Source organism: Heterodontus francisci, chromosome 44, assembly GCF_036365525.1.
Source record: "Heterodontus francisci isolate sHetFra1 chromosome 44, sHetFra1.hap1, whole genome shotgun sequence".
Taxonomy (NCBI): Eukaryota; Metazoa; Chordata; class Chondrichthyes; order Heterodontiformes; family Heterodontidae; genus Heterodontus; species Heterodontus francisci.
The window spans coordinates 22,149,336-22,170,089 of NC_090414.1; the positions used below are offsets into that span (position 1 = coordinate 22,149,336).

General features: G+C 41.5%; 1 protein-coding gene across 6 annotated transcripts in view; it reads left to right on the top strand.

The window, feature by feature from the left end:
- Positions 1-20,754, top strand: part of LOC137356073 (spectrin beta chain, non-erythrocytic 1-like) — a 260,496-nt gene that overhangs the window by 73,708 nt on the left and 166,034 nt on the right. Inside the window, exons 1-2 of one of the 6 annotated variants that reach the window (XM_068021851.1) lie at positions 5,452-5,606; positions 9,864-9,978. The exons of 2 other annotated variants lie outside the window; for them this stretch is intronic. In XM_068021851.1, coding sequence (XP_067877952.1) covers positions 5,568-5,606; positions 9,864-9,978 — 154 coding nt within the window. In that variant the 5' untranslated portion in view covers positions 5,452-5,567. Of the gene's footprint in view, positions 1-5,451; positions 5,607-9,433; positions 9,449-9,863; positions 9,979-20,754 lie in introns of those variants that run through there. 3 more of the 6 variants (XM_068021853.1, XM_068021855.1, XM_068021854.1) reach the window with 3 other exon arrangements.

Sequence of the window (20,754 nt, forward strand, 5' to 3'; positions counted from 1 at the left end):
CGTGCATCTGTGGATGTGAAGCAAGGACTGCATTGGAATCGGCTGTGATGCCCTTCATGGTTGATTAGACTTCTGACATTCACTGTACTGGCTCATATACAAGGAATGGACACTTGGTAGAGATACTGGAGGGTGGATAGCGCCTGAGTAACTGGACCCCAGTAAGGAAGTCAGCACCTTCAATAGGGGAGAAAAAAAATGCTGCTTCTAGTTACAAGGTTCAGAGAAATCCTGGAAACCAATCAATAAAATGAGGACAAATCCTCTTTGTGGTTAAATTTCTTGAGTTCTCTGGTTCAGTCAAAACCAGGATTGTCCATAAACTTGTTACCGACTCGGAATATGACAAACTTTGATCATTTGTAAACATTTAATGACTTTTTAACAGAAAATTCAAACTTGGCTACAGATAAACAGATGTTATTAACTTCAAGTAAGTACCTCCAGTCTGTTCTTTGTGTACATACATCAGGCAATAACAGCAGAGAAGCAGTCGGCGATTGATCTTGACTTTGCGCGGTAGTGTAAACTGGGTGACAATGAGTTGGTAATCCGTTTTACATCTCTCCTGACTTTTATTTTTACAATGGATCTTTTGCACAAAGTCACAATTGTCTCCATGAGGGTTGGCAGGCCACTGTAAGCTTAGGTGCAACACAGTTTTTTTTTCTACCATCTTCCTGTTTTGTATTTCAGATTTACAGCTTTCTTTTCTTTTCACCATCCAAAATATATTGCTGTTCCACATTTTAGAAATCACTTCGGAAACATTTGTTGAGTGGCAGAATATAATAGTTCTGAATTTTGAATATATTTATTTTCAGACGGTTTACGGTTTCAGGTTAAAAATTATATTGTACTACCAAAATATAAGATACAGGAAAAGCGCATCCAGGTTCTTTATCTGGACCTGATCTGTCCTTTATTTAAAAAACACAAACCCTTGCTGATTTAAAATATCTCTGGTGACGTCAGTAATTCTGGATCAGTAATTCTGGATCAGTGATGGAACAAAGATGAAATAAAAGGGCCCATGTGTGGGCTGCGGGGCACCCACATCGGTTTACAAATTCTTACTGTTGCGGATATAAATCTCTGAACTTAACATAGTTTCTCTGAAGTAGGAATGTGATTTAAAAGAAGGGAAAAGTGATAATGAGTAGAGACCAGACCAGAATCTCTTCAGAGGGACAGAAAGTAAAGACAGAATTTTGTGTCAAAGAGAAATTTGCCTTAATTCAGAAATGCCATTTCAGTGCCTGGGTTAGCTCTACTCTGACATCTTTTATAGTTTAAAGACATTTTTATACTTTCCCCAAGTGTGTTGAGAAAGCAGCAGCAAAATGAGCTTATTTATACGCTGTTATGTGTTTCTGTTCCTGGGGGTTTCTCCTACAGACAGTACTGCCTTTCCATTTTTCAAGTTATCGCCAGCAGAGGATTCCTCAATGAAAAAATAACTTCTGTACTTCTTTTTAAAAACATATCTGAATTACCAAGAGGTGTTGAGTTGTTGGCTAGGGCCAAGCAATCCCTCTGTCATGTGTACTCACGTTGTTCTGCAATGTTATGCCAAAGGGTAGCACACTGCTGTATTGAACTGGCTCGATGCATTTGAAGCCCATTGCAGCAGATCACTGCTATCAACTGAACAGATCCCTGTAAGTTTATATTTGGAAGTGCCGTTGACTGCACACCATTGGTTCATCAGACTGTTGTAGTCAGGGTTGCTATAATTTTGCAGCACCTCAAAACGCATTTCTGCAGCAAAAAAATAGTAGATTGTACAACACTTCATGAAGTGATCTGCATGTATTTATGGCTTAAGAAAAATGTAACAGCAGCAATTTTTAGATTAAAACAGTACAAGTTATGGAGTGACACTTAAATTATAAATATACAATACTCGACGAGGAGAGAAGATAGAGAGCAACAGAACAGATAACAGACTTGGAGCAGTCAACCAGTCAGTGCGTTACTATCCAGTCAGCCTGTTACAGCCACCCTACCATTCACAAATGAATACTGCCAGCATTCAGCTAGTTTGCAGCCAACCTGAACAAGCCACCAACAGCCAGAGGGGACGGTTCAAGCTGCCCAGATTATGGGAGTTGGAGCCGTCACCCGAAGTGACGACAGGAGACATGATTGGATTTAGGGAGACATAACCAAAAGGAGAGCTGGCAGGAGAAGCAAGAGAATGATTAGGAATGGGAGAAATGTGAAATACACTGTCTGTTGTTACAGAGGGATTAGTTAATTTGGGAGTCTAACTGAGAGCCCAAGTCTGTTGTGCAAATTAAAAGAGTTATTGCAAAAAGCTGTTTGTATTTCTGCTGCTTATCTTGCTCCCGGTTCTCATGTCTCCTGCTTCCAGTTCCACTGCAGGCAGCAATTTCTGTTGCACTATCTGCAGCAGTAATTCTTGGCTAAAATGATCAATGGAGAAGGTATATGATCTACATTTTCTATTTGAGATGGAGAAGGACAGAATAGGACAGCAGTAATGAGAAAGTGAAAGACTCGCAAATTAAAGACTGTTTCTGCGTTAAATAAAGACTTTGGTTCATGGAGAGACAGAAAAGTTAATTAGTACTTGCAGAAGAGCCTCACTGTGGGCTAACAGTGCATATTGTCTGTACTACGACATGTGAAATTATCACATCTTTCACTCCAGATTTATGCAAGTGCTAGTTTTTGGTTTAAAGTCATCGACACAAGGCTCAGCTCAGCCCAGAGATAAGTGTGTCCTTAGGGGTATTGTCCTTCGGAAAATTCCTGTTCAGATGTGCTGTAGTGTTTGGTGCTAATGTAATTGTGTCCTTTTCAAAGAATTCCTCGCTCTTTCCTGTTCCTGAAATGATTAATATAGTGCTTTTTATATTTTTCCTCCTCGTTCCTTTGTTATTGAGTTGTCTCCTTTAAGGGGAGTTGCTGCCGCATTAAGTATTTTCAGGCAACCTTAGTTAATGAACCATTTGGCTCTAAAAAGTCAACAAGGCACTGCATCATGAGTAGTTACAGAAAGGTTTCCAGGTGCTTTTCTGTTACTGTCCTGAAAGTATTGATTCATGCTGAGATATGGTTCGATCAGTACCGGCACTGTTGGCTATTCTTCATAACAGAGCTGAAACGGTGAATGCTGACATGTTTTTTGATAGTGGGGCTCATCTCAGTTGAACGTACTCTCTTGGGGATATATTTTATGATTAGCAAAGTTCAGGTAAAGATGCTTAATGCATTCATACCACATTCCTCTGTCTGATATTGCACTGCGTAAAAATAGCATGCAGAGGCATGTAACTCATTGGTGTATCCAGAAAAAAAATCATTCTTTCATAGCTTCTCATCATAACCTCCCAGTAAACTTACTAACAGTTCAACAGCACCAGTTCCTGTGGTCTGGATACACACCGAAGGAGCCCTCACAGATTGGTATTTTGGACCTGGAACATTTTTGGTAATATAGATGGGCTCTGTGGGACCACGGCTCATCCTATGTATCACATGACAAGACAAGGACAGGTTGTGCTGTGTAGACATTCCTTTCACTTGTGTCGCAGCATCTCAGTGCCCACCGTAGCCAACAGTGAAGTCATATCTGCAGGAAATACAAAAGGCAAAAATTTATCCTCAAACATTCTGATCTATTGTAACAGGAAAAGTTAAGTGGGGAATTTCATAAAGGTTTTCCAACGTATGAATAATTTTCAAAAGCGAAGATTAAGTGGGGAATTTCATAAAGGTTTTCCAAAGTATGAATAATTTTGAAAAGGTGAACAGAGAAAGATTATTTTTACTGGTTGGCCAGTAGATATCAAAGGGGCATAGACTCAGGATGACCATTTGGACAAAAAAAAGAGGGAAGTTAGAAGACATTTCTTGCACGGATAGTTGTTAGAACATAATGTGCTTTACCGCAGGTGGCTATTGAGGTGGAAAATGTAGTTTTAAAGAGAATTGGATAAGGATTTGAAACTGGAGAATATAAAAGGATAGAGGGAAAGGCATAGGAATGAGTTGACTAGAAAATGCAGACCTGAATGTGATGGACTGAATGCCCTCCTATGCTGTAAATTGTATAATTTCTGTGATAACAAATTCTGTCATCCAGCTGCTCTTTAATGTTACTTATCTGTTGCCTTTTTCCTCTGCTCTCTTTGTTGTATCTCTTCCTCTTTACTATATCTGGCTTCCTCTCTACTGTATCTCTTTCCCTCTTAACCGTATCTCTTTTCTCTGTCCAGTGATGACAGTACTATTCTCAATTAATTCATTGTCCATTTTAAACTCCAGAATAACTAGGGTGAAAAAAACGTGGAAAAGGAGTTACAAAAATCTGATACTGTTGGCACAAGTTTAACAAGAGTATGGAAACTACACACATGGTTAAAAGGGAACTGACATTTTTAAATGGTAATGAAGTGTTTTTTTAAGATTAAATATAATGAGCATAACCACGATTAGCCTAAAGAGTTCCACAAAAAGTTTATATGTTTTAACTTAAACAAAATACATAGAAAGTCATCACTAAGACTGCCTATGTTGTTTTCTGTAACCTTGCCCGACACTGCTGCATCTCAGCCCACCTGCTGCTGAAACCCTCATCCATGCCTTTGTTACCTTGAGACTTGACTATTCCAACTCCTGGCTGGCCTCTCATGTTCCACCTCTGTAAGCTTGAGATCATTCAAAACTTTGCTGCCTGTGTCCTAACTTGCACCAACTCCTATTCACCCATCACCCCTGTTCTCACTAAACATTGGTTTTCATTAAGCAATTTCTCAGTTTTAAAATTCTCATCCTTGTTTTCAGACCCCTTCAAGATCTCACTCCTCTCTATTGCTGTAATTTTCTCCAACTCTTCAACCCTTCGAATTCTGGCCTCTTAAGCATTCCCGGTTCCAATTATTCCACCATTGCCTTCAGCTTCCTGGGCTCTCAGCTCTGGAATTCCCTCCCTAAACCTCTGACTCTCGACCTTGCTTTTAAGATGATGCTTAAAACCTACCTCTTTGACCAAGGTTTCAGTTATCTGTCCTAAGACCTCCTTAGGTGTGAAATATTGCTTTATAACATTCCTGTGGCGTGCCTTGGGATGTTTTATTATGTTAAAGGAGCTATATCAATACAAGTTGTTTTTGGTTGTATTGGTGTTAAAAAGACCACCACTAGTTATAATGGTTAAAAAAAGTTAAAATCTTCAGGAAATTTAAACCTTCAGAAGAGTTTAAATAATGAGCAGAGACTTGAAGTTTATTTAAAAAGCCTTTAAAGAGAAATCATGGCATAAATTTGAAAAATGACACAAAATAAACAATAAGCTCAAGTAGCTGTCGTAGTCCTCCAAGAATGGGGTGGCAGTATTGCAGTCCCTCCCTCCCCCATGGCTCCTTTGGGGTTCATCTTTCGTTAGCTCTTGTCTTCCTGTTGGGTTCTGCTTTGATTCTTGTGTCTTGTTCAGGCTGAGGTCCTCCAGACCATGGATGACAGACTTCGGTATATACCGCACAAACAATGGATAAAGTGCCTAGTTTTGAAGTTCTGTTACCAGCATTGAATTTCAAATGGTAAAGCCTTCTCCCTTCTGGTCACAGGATCATTGGGTAAGCACATGATACTGTATAGCATTTTTTCTTCTCATGATATAATGAAGGAGATAATGGTGACCCATTTAGGATGCAACTGCAGATGCAGGATATTTATGTGGTTGGCTCAATTGTTAGTTTCCCACTGTGGAAATTTGCAATGCCCCACTAAGTGCATGACCCTTGACAGGTGTGTAGCCCAGGCTGAGATCGGTTAATTCACCACATACCAGGAATCTAACCTCAGGCTGCCTGGTCTGTGTTGTGTAGTTACACACAATGTGGTACGCTTACCCAGAAATGACAGCTTACGCTTAATGTGGCAGAATGTCTGCGAATGCTTCACACGGGGAAATATACCAATAGTGGGGAGAAGGAGGGAACTGAATAGATGTTCAAAGACAGAGACCTTTTGCAGGTAAGGAGAGGTATTAAGGCAAAGTACTTTTGGGAGAGTTTCAAAGAACAAGTATGTTGTGACTGAGATTGCTGCATTTGAGGGTAGAGGGGATTCAACCCAAAACGAAGCTGAGAAGGCTGTGGGCTGGGGCAAGAGGGAGGGATTTGAAAATAAATAGTAGAACTGGGAGCAAGTGGAGCTTGGCAAGGATATGGGTGTTGGGGAGCTAGGCAGTTTTAAAACCATGCCAGCAGATCTAACGTGCAATTATGTCTTGGATCATACCAGCGTGCACTCTACTAGTTAGCCTAGCTGACAGTGGGTCTGTGAGGCACCATTGTAGAATCTCTGTGGAGTGAATTGGTAGTTCTTGAGCAGATGCTGATTTTAAATAAATGTACCCACTAAAGGGTGGTCATTAACAGGGTGCCAATTAACTGGCAGCAGCTGACTGAAAGTGGGAAACATCTAGCATTTTTTAAAAACTTGGAAACTGTTTGGTAAGTGCACAAAGTGAGCGATGTGGTCAGAGTTGTTATCTACTCCTAAATATTGATTGTGAAGTTAGACTGTTTGTTCTGTTTCGCAGCTGACCACAGGAATTTGGTGGAAAGTTTTCAAACATTGAGGATTAATAGGTGGGGGTAGTGGTGGTGATTTAAGATTCATGTGATTTTTTTTTAAAGCTGAATAGAGGCAGTTTTTTCAATTGGTGACATGTCTTTTAGACTTTGAAAGTAGAGGGGAATTTCAACATAATCATTGCTGCTGTGCTCTTTTAGCTGTTGGGTCTGGTGCACTAGCAGCAAACCGAAGCCTATTTTCAGCAGCAGATTGTGAGGTAAGCGAGCACCGAGACTTCATTCAAGGAGGTGGTTTTGCCAGTTTCTCTAGAGATGAGAGGACCTCAGCAGCAATATAGGTGTCGTTGCTGGAGAGAGAGCACACCACCTTTTCTGGCTGGAACTGGATGCTAATCCTGCCTGTACAAGCCAACAGTGCATTCTGTACTCCCCCACTCTCCCCCTCCCCCACCAGCGCACCCCACACTCCTTCCCCAGTGTGCAAAATCTGATTCCCAGACAACTAAGCTGCAAGTTGTGATGTTTAAAACTGCTGTGAGTGTTCTGTTGCTCTGGGGCTGTGGAATTTGCCATTCCGTGTGCAGCATCATGGGTGGATTCCACAGCTCGGGCAGTCTTGGGTGATATTGCAGAATACCTTGTTGAAGGAGGAGGTGTGTAACATAGTCCTGGAACTAGTTAACATCCTGTATGATAATCTGGCACTGGATTTACGTTGGGGAGCCGCCTCTTATGCTGTTTTTTGTATTGGCTGATTGCTGCAGAAATCAGGCCGCTTCATTCAACCAGAACAACTTTAAAACTGCACGTTTAATCTCTTAACATAGGCAGTAGTTTTAAAGTCATAAACAGCAGCTATTTCTCTAAAATAAAAGCAAAATACTGCGGAAATTATTATAGCTATTATAGCTAACCCTGGTAACTAGCCAAACATTGGGGAAGATGTATACAGACCATTGATGTAGCCTAGTGACAGTAAGGGAATATAATTGGCTTTTCATCAATTCTTTTGATTACTGAATGCGCAGTTTCTGAAATCTACTCCAGGTCACAGTCCTGCAACATCTGATGTTCTGTAAATGTATAATCCTCTACGTTGTTGATTGGAACTTGACAAAAATACTTTCTAGTAGGTGCAGTTCCACTGGGTTCTTTGTTTTGTGTACTGGTTAAATCATTAGCATAAAATTCCTGTGGCGTTTTAATAACATTTTGACCTGTTAGGGCTAATGACTTTGTTAATAGCACACATCGGAATTTTGCACAAACAAGTTAATCTGGACATCATGCGCTGAGTGGAATTTCAGTCCCCATAGCATTTTAAAATCCTTTTCCCCTTTTTTGTCATTATTTTGCACCACTAGTTGAGAGTATAGACGTCTGTTGGCATCACAGTTAAACTGACTGGTGAGACAATCGCATCAGTCACCTGGATGTGCTTCTTGATGATCCCTCCTTTCCTTTTGGACAATGTTTGGCCTGTGCTCAGCCCTTCAATCTCATTCAGGTAATGCAGCAAACCAAGTATACATTCATGATTTTCTGTTGGGACCCTGCCACAAAGAAAATCGTGGATATATTCTTTCCTGCTTTGTGTTATTCTGTGCAGCAGCACTTTGGAACATCAGAAGAATTCTATCAGGGTTAAAGCATTTGCATCTGTGGTTATTGGATTGTTCCACTGGTAAGTTGCAGGAGACAAGAAAAGGATTTGACCCCATGTAACCCCAGTGCATAAATCCCAACATCAATAAACAATGAATTTTCAGTGAACTGCAGTTGTTCATTTGTTCTTTGCATCAGATCAGTATCTTGCAGAGTAGGGAAACCAAGACAAGGCCCAGTAAGAGCAGCAACCCCGAATGGTTCTACCTCCCCAATCCCCATCTCCCCCCCCCACCCCCCCAACCCCCTGTAGTTTAGGGACTCTGAGGTCTTTGCTGCAGCCGTGGCTAAGGCTAACTAATTTAGCAAAGGCTGGGGTTTGAATCTGGGACCTCGGGTGTTATGGCACTGCAACTCTAGGTAGTCGCTTTTCTAAGGCATCAAGGGAGCTCAAGGGATGTTAAACTGGAACAGATGATACTGGCAACTATTCTTTGAAATGTTTAGTAGCATATGAGCAGTGACCCACATTCCATGATATTACAGCTGTGCAAAAACTGATCTGTAGATGTTCAGAAGTCAGATCATTAGGAATTTACTTTATTTGTTAGCAGGCATTTCATGTGAGTTTTGAGTAGTATGTGCTGATTTTTAAAAAAGGCAATTAGATTTGCTTCCAGGGTAAGAGTTTAGTAATTATCTGAGGGAGGTGGGGAGTAATGAGCAGTAACTACAGAAGTTGCAAAGCCCGTTTCACCACTCTGCAAACTACAGGCGTGTGTGTCAAAGTGATCACGAGGAGGAAGTGCATGGGGGAGGGGGTGGGGTGCAGGGGGTGGGGGAGAAAACAACAGCGAACCAAGGCTAAGAAAGGAAAGCTGCCAAGTTCAGAAGAAGTGGGCGGTGTAATCTGGGTTTGATGTTTGTGATGCTGTCATTTCACAAATTTTTAGCCTTTCACAACAAGGTGTTATCAGCTAATTTAAATCGTAGGGCGGTCTTAGAATGACTGCGAGTATTTAAAAGATACTTAAATAAAGGATGTATTGCAGAATCAGAAGTAGTTTTTCAGCCAGCGCATATGATGCAGTCTTTTGGTTCTTGACTACAGTATCAGAGTAAATTTTTCTTCCTCCTTTCTTCCCCCTGCGCACCTTGTAGAATGGACTGATCCAGGCTACCTTACTGCTATGATAATGAGCTGAGTGATGTAACAACTGAGCACACCGGGCTGCTGGTCGGAGGGACCAGCACTTTGCATATTCAACAAGGTGTGAGCTCAGTACACAAGTTTCTCCAGGGTGCTTGTGGCAGAGAATACTTGTTTTCCTTTTACTCTTGGAATTTGGGAGTGTTCACCTCGGTTGAAACCTGAACGAAAAGAACAGAAAAAAGAAAAGGCTGGATAAGAGTGGCTGAGCTTTTGGTTGTGGTTGTGGCTGCGAGAAGTTTTTGAAGTCAGGACACAAGTAAAAGGGGGGAAAATGCCAGAGGGAATCCTCCTTTTGTGGGCAGAATTGTAGCCGAAGTGCCCAACACATTGCTTTTGAACCAGCGAGCTGGTGATGTTCACTGTATGACAGATCCGGTGGCTAGATTGCAGGATCCTGGCTTTCAGACTAAAGGGGATTTTTTTCCACCCCTACTTTTAAATTTTTTTTTACGTTTGAAATCTTCTCGGTTTAGCTTGATCAGATGGAGGTACAGAGGAGATCCATGACACCACCCTTGTCACCTGCAGCATATGTCAACTCAACACAGTATTCCAGTGTCCTGGAAGGAAGATTCAAGCAGCTGCAAGGTAAGATTTTGCTTCCCGCCTTTCCTCCTGACACCGGACACCAATGACAGAGTTTGCACAGTGCTGTCAGTGTGTTCTGTAAATATGTAGTTTAGAAGCAGAAGTACTATTACTTTAAGCAGTGTCTGAGCAAGAATTAAAGGGGCCTTGCATGTTGTTGCTTCTGTCTGGCAGCTCAGACTCTCTTACTAGTTCAGTCTGTTCCAAGACTTCCATGTGGTTTCTTGATGTGGGCAAAGAGAACTGTGGTTGATCAGTACACCAAAAGCTTTTTTTCCCTGTATCCTGTCTCGAGAGCAGTGCCAAAATGCTGCTCTTCTACTTTGTCATTGGGCTGGGAAACTGGTTTTTGTGGGCTCACTCGGCACCGATTTTATAGGGAGACAGACTGAACGTAAACATGCGGGACTGGCTCTCCCACGTTTGCATAACTGCAGCCATTTTTTTTACATTGTGCTGGAGCTCCCAGTCCTGGTTGTAAAAAAAAAAACTCGGTCCGATCATTCGTCGGCTTCAGCGAATCAGACAAGTTTAATCGTTGGTGTGGATGGCTGTTTTAAATTTGCTTGCTTGGAACCGGTGGCACCAGTACATGCTGCTTTAACCTGGCTCCCATGCCCCAACAGTGGAATCGTAGGGCCATAGTTTTGTGAGCCTGTATTGCTGTCGGTTCCTGGACCCTGAGCCTAGTTATGTTATGGAGCACAGCTGATGAACAGAGATCAATGCCTCTGCCCTCGGCTGCTTTTACATTGCACCAACTCATGCTAGTAACACTGGTTCTTGGTGTGCCAGTTTTCCATGGTCAGATGCAAACATAAGTAAACTTACAGGGCGTGCTGGGTCTAAGTGGCTGAAGGAAGTGTTTAGTGCATCCTCTCCCCTAGAGTATGCTCTGTTTCTTAGACTTAAAATAAAATTACTAGTTTTGAAGCTGCCAGAATTAAAGCTCGTGGTTTGAAAAATAACGATGCTTCTTATTGAATTTTTTAATTTCACTTTAATGGTAAAGCCTTTTATTAATAATGACATATGCATGTTTTTGCTGGGGTCTACCTTAAGTGATTTCTTTTTTCCCTGCCCCCGATCTATAGTTTGAGTTTAATTAATGTCCTCAGGAAGGTACGTGCATTATGTCACTCAGCTCTGGCCCTGTTTATTTTGACAACAGCAACAACCACAGCTTGCATTTATAAGCACCTTTAAAGCAGCAAAACGTCCCAAGGTGCTTCATAGGAGCCAAACAAAATTTGACACCATGCCGCTTGAGATAATGGGGTTAATGGCTAAAGGTTGGTAAAAAGCATTGGGTTTTAAGGATCGTTTTAGAGAGGGATTTCCAGAATTTGGGACCTAGGCAGCTGAAGGCTTGGTCGCCAATGGTGGAGCAGTTTAAAATCAGGGGTGTGCAAGAGGCCAGAATTGGAAGGAGCCCAAAGATCTCGGAGCGTTGTAGGGATGAGAAGGTTACAGAGATAAGGAGGGGCGAGGCCATGGAGGGATTTGAAAACAAAGGGTGAGAATTTTAAAATCGATCCCTTGCCAGAATGGGAGCCAGTGTAGGTCAGTGAGCACAGGAAGGTGATGGGTGAATGGGACTTGGTGTTAGTTACATGGGCAGCAGATTTTTGAATGATGCCCAAGTTTTTGGGGGTCAGAAAATAGGAGGTTGATCAGGAGAGCATTGAAACAGTCAAGTCTAGAGGTAACAAAGGCATGGATGAGGGTTTCAGCAGCTGATGAGCTGAGGCAGGGGCAGAGTCAAATGATATTATGGAGGTGAAAGTTGTTTGTCTTGATGTTGGAATTGATATGTAGTCAGAAGCTTGTTGGGGTCAAATGCGAAACCGAGGTTGCGAACAGTCTGGTTCAGCTTTGGACAGTTTCCACAGAGAAAGAGATGGAATTGTGGCTGGGGAATTGGAGTTTGTGGCTGGGACCGAAGACAATAGTTCTTATATTCACAACATTTAGTTGCAGAAAATTTCTGTTCATCCAGTACTAGATGTCAGATAAACAGTGTGACAAATCTGAAATATTGGAGGGGTCAAGAGAGGTGATGGTGAGATACATTTGGGTGTGTTCAGCATATGTGTTTTCAGATGCTGTTGCCGAGGGGTAGCATATAGATGAGAAATAGGGAACCAGGAAATATAACACTGAAAATATAGAGAAATTCAAACATCAAACAAATTCTCTCAATCCTCATATTGCTACACTTGGTCGCACACAGAGCTCGATTGCATTCATTCCCCATGGAGGCAAAATAGACATTCCAATGGCACCAGAAATACTGGGATTGTCCTGGTGGTTTAGCAGTTGTCCTGAATTTTGAACTTGTAAAGAACCTCACATGTAAAATCTCAGATTCAGGGCTAAATTTGTTAGAAGCCAAATGACTTCTTTTGAACTGGTACATTTTGATTTATATCTCATTTAATTTGTAAATCAATCAGGTATTTTCCTCTGCGCGATCACCAAGTAAGTTAAATGGCTGTCAGCGATGGTGCCGCTGTTTCGGGTTTCTCATTTTGATCCTAGCTACCTGCACAAGTCAAACATGTGGTTTCCATAATGCTGGCCAGTTCCGAGCGTTTCCTCAATGCCAGGGCAGGTCTGTGGCCAGAGTGAGGGAGTTGCAAATTTAATTTTGTATTAGGAAGAAATGGTGGCATAAAATGACAGAAGTTCCCAACTGCTTTTGTGAAAAGTTATGTAAGACCCCTGTTGACTTGGATTATTTCACCTTTAGTGAGCATTTAGCCTGTAGTGCATTTGGTTCAGTGGGTAGTGAGGTCATAAGGTGTGGGTTCAGGTCTCACACCAGGTTCAAGCTTGTAATCGAAACATTGCTGGAGGTGTCGTCTGTTGGATGTGAAGATGCGCTGCTTGTTCAACTGAACATTTAAAATTCCATGGTTTAAAAAAATCTAATTTTAAAAGAGCATGTAGTTGTTGTAATGTCCTGGCTAACATTCTCTTGTTAACATAAAAAATAACAGACTGGTCATTCATTTTGTTGCTGTTTGTGGGGACGATTTAAATAACCAGTCACTGCTCTACAGAGCAATTTTTCTCTTTATAACGTGCTTTGAGATGTTTCTGAGCGACGTAAGGTTGCTAAGTACAATGTAAGTCTTTCAATCAATAGGAAAATGAAATAATAAAGATTTATAGGTATTGCTCAGTTCACCTATAAAAGCAGGCTTTCCCTTTTTCCTTTTTCTCTGCCCCTTTGAGTTGCTTAACCAGCAACATACATATGTAAAGGACTACAATTAGCTAGCTGCTTCTTTAGCTTCTGTTTTGCTCAGAATGTCTGTTAGCTGTAGAATAGCAGTCTGGTGGTGCTTCAGGGCATTAATGTGTTTTTATGAGGTTGCTGGATGACACATGACATACAGAATCAGTAAATACAGCTCTGTACACATACTGATTGTAAGCTCACATACTGTGTGAGATCAAAAGACAAGCTGCTTAACCCTTTCATTACCTACTCGAGTGGGCTTAATAAGAGATTCTCCTTTGATAGCTCCCATGTTGTGGCTGCATGTAATATTTACCATAACATCCGATTACAACTCATTGTTTATAGAAGTTGCTCAGATAATTTTATGTTTTTTGTTTTCATTGATAAAAATGCAAAACTTTGAAATTACGCTGCTGTGAATGTTAATGTTAGAATACAGTTCCGAAGAAGGGTCACTGACCCGAAACGTTAACTCTGCTTCTCTCTCCGCAGATGCTGCCAGACCTGCTGAGTATTTCCAGCATTTCTTGTTTTTATTTCAGATTTCCAGCATCCGCAGTATTTTGCTTTTATTTATATTAAACATTTACATATTGATATTCATAATTTCAAGGTCTAAAGATGGTGCTTATGTGAATATTGCACCTCCAGTGGATAACTAGATTGGTTATAATGTTTCCTATCTTGAGATTGAAGTTGGCTCTTTATTGGTTGAGATCTGGCCTTAAAAAGGAGAGATCTTCATTGCCACCAATCTTACCAAATACTCCCAAGTTTAGTTTGGGTTTGCTGCCAGATGGGAAGCTGCTGGTGACACTAACCTGGTAGTGAAACCAATGTTAAAAGCAGCTGTTCAGATCCTGGATGAGGTGTGGTGAAGAGCCACAACACTGATCCAAGTGTTAGAAGTCTATGTTCTGAGGAAAGGCTGGAGAAGCTTGGGCTTCCTAATCTTGAAAGGAGGTAAAGAGGTGATCGCTTAGAAATATATAAGATTGTAAATGGTAAACCCAGAACACAGCAGACTAGACTGTGACAATAGATAGGATTAGGGGTCACAGATGCAAACTAGCAAAAGGCAAATTTAGAGCTGTAGTCTGTTTATTTTTGCAAAGAGTACTCATTTCTTCCCATATAAATCTAGACAGTGATTGGCAGACTGTTTGACCATAGAGGACATGACAGACGAGTCCATTCCTGCACTTGCCCGATATCCGCACAAGTACTTTTCAGGAGAAGTCAGTAGATGAAGATCAATCCTGGGATACACTCAGTGGCAGAGTCATTGATAAAAGGGTCACCGGTGAGGTGGTCATTTCCCCCTGCCTCACGACAATCATTGGCCAACATAACTTTGGAGAACTGGCTCTTTTTTACTCCTAGGAGGCTGTGTCACCCATCTTTGGCTTCCAGGTCCGGCCTGCTTGTCTGAGCTGTTCATAACTTGTTTCCAGCTTTGTTCCCTTCCTACCAAGTTACCCAACCATTGAATTGACTCTTCCCATCACCACGCCCCCCCCCCCTCCCCCTGCAGTTGGCCAAACCTAGCTTTGCCACTGGTTACATCCCTAACCAAAAAGGTGCTGAAGCTATAATAGCATTAACTCTGATCAGGAAAGGGAATTGAAAGTGAGCCCTTTGGTCCATATAGCTTTGTACTCATTGGCATTGCCTTTACCCCTAGAGCTAATGGAGGATATCGACCTTCATTTTAATGTGGAGAGTGATGAATCTGTTGGGTACTATTTTATCGTTTTCACTGTGCTGCATCCTGGGAGCATCCTGACAGATTGCTCACTTTAGTTAACAAAGTACATTTAAAAGAAATGCATTTAAATAACTTTGAGGTTTACTAGGATGAAACCGTTGACAGTCTTGTTTCTCTTCGTGCCTGCCATTGCAGTCTACATGGGCACCTGCAGCCAGTATCCCACCCCCCCCGCTAATAGAAGCTGAATTACACAAGCATGTTTTCTGACCACATAGCTAATGTCCTGAGTAAACAGTGCTGTGTACTCATAGATACTGCAATAATACTAGTTGTCAAGCAGGGACTTTTTAACTGTATGAAGACTGACTTTCCTGTGGAGACTAGAACAGAAAAGTCACACCCCACAAGACATCAGCTTGTTTGTTTCTGGAATCTTAACTCAGCAATTCTGAATCGGGCGGGTAAATGTTGCAATGTAAGTGTTCTCGCTGCAGAGCTTATTCACAAGAAGGGAGCGCACGTCAGGGTTAGGGTGGCAAGCTCAATGTGGCCGATTTGCAGCCTACATGACTTTCCATGTACATTGGCTGAAATGATGTTGGTGCAAATAGGACCTGTTGAGCTCAGCAGCTGAAATCCAATGTACACGCCTATCAGGTGAATGTCTACTCTTCATTGGCCATAAAGCGCTTTAAGACGCCCTGAGGTTACAAAAGGTGCTATGGAGATGCAAGTTCTTTTTTTTTTACACTGGGAACAGTAAATGGTAAAATTTACCTCCATGGTTGTGTCAAGCGCGTTCTCATGCTCTCTCTTGCTCTCACCCACACACACTCTGTCTATGTAAGCGCATGCTGCATAACCTCTGACCTGTAGAGGCTATCCAAGGCATTTATCGGATTAAATTCCTTGTGGAGCGTTGAAGGCTTAAACATTCCTCGCAGCTCTAAGGGTAATACCCAATCTACACCCACTGCTTGAATGGTTCAGATCATTTGCTCTGTTTACACTACACACACACACACACACACACACACACACACACACACACACACACACACACACACACACACACACACAATACTTTTTTGTAATCTTGCACTGAGAGAGAGAAGTCTGTGCTGAGCCAGAATATTAACGGTTTGTGTAAACTGGGAATACCACAGACTTATTCCTTAAGAAGATATAAAATAGTTCTTAAAAGTGTTATTTTTATATTCAGCCTGATATCTGATACACTAAGAAACCAAACCCCATGTAAAGCTGTACTCTCGGGTTGGCACATATTTAGTTTGGATTATAGCGAGCAGAACAGCTACCTGGTTTGCATTTGCTCCAGAATTGCAAACCCATGAGAAACCCCACAATTTTGCCACCATGCTAAGGGAGCGGGTTTTACCATTGTGAGCTTGTGAAACCAGCTCACGAGCATTATGCTTCCAGAATCTGAGCTGAACAAATGTCCCACATGTGTGGCAAACCAAACTGCTGAGAAATCTGCATTAATACGGTTCAGTTTTTCTGATATGGGGTGCACATTCTGCCCATTGGGACAACCACCTAATTACTGTTCTAAGGAGGGGCCAAAAAATTAGCCAGGTTTCCTGCTCCTGGTTACCACCTGGTGGCTCACTGCTGGATGTTTGTGCATGTGGACATTGGGTAAGGACAGGATTGGGCAGTTGAATAGCCTCCTGTCTTTACGTAAGTGTGTGTCTTGTTGGGTGATGTATCAGGTGGCTGCTAATGTCCAGGGAACTGTACCCTTGCATTATTAACAGGAAGGGAAAAGTAAGAAAATTAGAGACCAAGCAAAAAGATATGACTTTCACCACTTTATATGTTGTGCTATGTACCATGGCAAATATTTTGTCATCTGCTACATGAGTGGATAGGTGGCTAGCCAGCAGTTTGCCCCTTCCTCAGTACTTGGTGTTTACTCCTTTTTTTGTTTTAAGGTAATTTAGTAAAACCCTCATGTTCTCTTAAAAAGTTTCTTGTACTCCTTTTGGTTCTGGTACTATCCCCACTTGCTGCACTCTGGTCGAGTCCAATTAGCTGCAGACCATGACTCAACATTTTAATCTGCCTTCTTATCTCAAGTTATATTAATTCTGGCTGCATCATCCCACAGTAAAGATAATATTTTTAATTTGCCAGCGACTGATTTACTCATTACTTCAACTGGTCCAAATAGTACAGACTGGCCCCACTCATCCCTGATGTCAAGTCTTGCCATAGTCCCTGAATCATAACGATGCCCAGTTCACGATAGTAGTGATCACTGGTGGGGTATTATAATTAGTAGTAAAATATGAAGAGCTGTGCTGAGGGCATTACTTTGCTAATTTGGACAGAGTAAGAATGTAAAATGTTTTTCCTTCTGGTAACAATGAAGAAAAGAACAATTTCTATGGCAAAAACTAACAATGCTGAGATGTCGGAGGTCAGTCAGCAGAACTTGTGATTTCATCCTGACTAAATTGTTTAAGAAGGTGATACGGTACAGCCTATGTGTCATTATTACAAAAGTACAAAAAAAATTTGAGTTTACAGTACAAGATGTATTAGAATTAGCTTTGAGAGAGAATCTTTGCTGCAATTTTCACCCAGCTCAGGCCTCCTTGCGGTTTGAGTGGCTGAGTTGGTAGCTCTGGGTTAAAAGGTTTCGTGTCCAACACCAGCAATTCGGTGTGCAATCTGAGTTGATACTCCAGTGCAGCATCGAGGGAGTTTAGTTCTTTATATGCAGTTTTAAATTGGTCCTGTTGCACATGCCTATGTTTTTTTTTAAACCTGTAATGGCAAGACAGTAAAGTCATTATTCTGGAAGAGTAAAATCAATTGATCTTCTTTCTTCAAACTAATTCTGTCGCTTGTATCAGCTGTTCCAGCCATAAAACCGTAGAAAAGTTACGGCCCAGAAAGAGGCCATTCCCCATCATGTCTGCGCCCGCTGAAAAGACTAGCCGCCCAATCTAATCCCAAGCCTGCTTTTCTTCTGTTATCCGAAAAGAAATGAGACCTCAGCATAGAATAGTTGACCCCTAAATTGTTTCGTTATCGTCATTTGGTCGTACAAAATTTGAGTACTGCTGAGAACAGAGACATTTTGTCGAAGCAAACAACATGTATACACATTGCGCCTGTTTCAGGTAAACAAAATAAGTGACAGCCATTCGCTGGCTCATTCCTCCGAGTCAAGCTGCCTGTTTTAAATTTCAAACAAAGCTTGGTAGTTAACTCAGTCACTGTAAACTGGTGCATTCTCCATGACAACGCCTCTACCAATCACAGTCCACTTGCCAATCAATCAGCACTCTCTTCTCATACAGTATAAATCTGTTGCTTTCCCATGCATTGGTATTCTTGTGAATTGTCCTGATGAGTGCAAGATGAAAAGCTTTGACAAAATGTCTCTGTTTTCAGCAATACTCAAATTATGTAGTGTTAGAAGAACCTGCTGATTTGTTGAGTCATTGCATCATTTGTGCGCTTATATAGGAACCATGGATCGGGAGGGTGGGGTGGGGGGGAAAACCAATCAGCCTCTGATACTTGAGCAGTGTAAGTAAACATTTATTTTAGTATCAATGTGATATTACGGCCACGTTAGATCTAAGCATTTTCCTGCCATGTTAAACCTTGATGTGATGGTCCTGTTGTATTGTCTCACTCATTCCTCATTTCAAATGCCTACCATTCTGTTGCATTTCTGATTTGCTCTGCCCATTCTGTTCCATGGCTGAACATCCCAAGGTAATAAATGGTCATGGTTAAAGCAGACAGTTGGAGCCTTTTGCTTTAGAGGCTCTCCTTTAAAGAAGGACTATCCTGAGCAAGTATGTGAAAAGTAGGATCAGCAGAGGGTTTCCAACAGATATCCTGCTCTTCATTAGTAGTGCATTAGTTTGTTTGTACACTCGACCATTTCTGGACTTCAATTCATGCGTAATTTTCCCTATTTCTTGCTCTATATTCAGTGTTCACTGTACTTGGCATACCAGGATGTTTTTGTGCCTTTTATATATTTGGATAAAGTACAGTTATTCAGTGGGAGCTTTGTACTTGCTCTTCCTCACATGTTATGGTTTGGCAAGGCGCTGCCCTAATCTTGTGATTACATCACCACAGTGTTGCTAGGTGGAGTTTCACTTTTCACTTCATCCAAGTGTTGTGTACAATAGAACTGTTATGTATAACTTCAAAAAAAAATTTGATCCAATTTGGAATTTTGTAAAATGAGTTAGCAAAATACTGAATCCATAATGGTGACATTGATTACTTTTCCATTAATCATTGTCTTGTTGATATCCTGCCTGAGGTTTGGGGTACAATTAAGGTACAATAGGAATCAGACAGACATCTTGTTTAATTTTTCCTGTTCCTCGCCCTAGGCCAATTGTAGCACCCCTGTTGCTGTCTCAGCTGAGATCGGCTAAAGGTGCTTTTCCAGTGGCTTTAGGGAGAGTGCTTGTACCACTGGTTCCCCACGCATAGGTTTTGCATGTATGTTGGTTAATAAAGAAGAGAGGTTTTCCCTGTGGCCATCTTTGGGAAGTTTGTATTGGATTAAAGGCCAGTTGTGTGAGATCCAAATATTGGAAACCAGTGATACAGGCATCTCTCAAAGGCTAATGTAAAAGAAGCTTGGTTCAGCACAGACTGAATTTGATCCAAGTCCTTCTGCCCTTTGTGCCAAATCCATACTGGATGGGGCCATTGAACCATTTGGGTAGCTGTGAAAGATTTTTCTAATTCATTGGATTAATGTTAGAATTCTGTTCAGTTTGGCTGATTTCATCCAGTAAGGTTTATTTTACTTCGGCCCACTGGTTGAAGGGTTTTACTCTAATTTTAGCACTTTTTTTTCCAATCCCCAGGTCTAGCCCCGACCCACCTACATCCATGACTGTTTGAATTTATTTTGCAGCTTTAATGAATTCCAATTTATTGGCCTTAACCATCATCTTTTCATTATGGATTTAAAGCCACTCCATCCCGCTCCATGGCTGCCTTCGGGGCCCTCTGCCTTTTCCTTGAACAATGGCTCAACCAACTCCATCTCACCCTGCCGTAACTTGTTCTTGCGTTGAACAATTTTCTCCAGATAATGGTGTCACGATGGGAATCTGTATAGGTCTTAGTTCTTTTTCAGAAAAGCATATTGAACACTCTTTGTTCTGGTCCCACTCAGGTTCACTCCCTGACCTCTTTTTCCATTACATTAATGACTCTGTTGCTGCTGCTTCCCACTGTTGTCCTGATCTAGAGAATTTCATTAATTTTGCTTCTAATTTCCACCCCTCTTTTGCTTTTTATGATTCATTTCTGACTCTTCCCATCTTTTCCTGAACATCTCTCTCTCTCTCTCTGCATATGGTTTATGCTGCACATGAGCCTCCTCCCACCCCTTTTCATCTAACTCGATCAGCATAACCTTTACTTTTTCTCCCTCAAGTGCTTATCTAGCTTCCCCTTAAATGCATCTGTACTGTTTGCCTCAAACTTGTGGCAGCGACTTCTACGTTCTCATCACTTTCTGGGTAAAGAAGTTACTCCTCAACTCCCATTTGGATGTATTAATGACTAGCTTATATTTATGATTCCTAGTTTTGGTCTCATCCACAAGTAGAAACCTCATCTCTACGTCTACCCTATCAAACGCTGTCATAATTTTAAAGCCTTGCATCAGGTCTCTCTTTTTCTAGAGAAAAGAACCCCAGCCTGTTCGATCTTTCCTGATCAGTACAATCTGTCAGTTTTGGTATCATCTCTTCTCTATATAGATGCTGCCTGACCTGTAGATAATTTT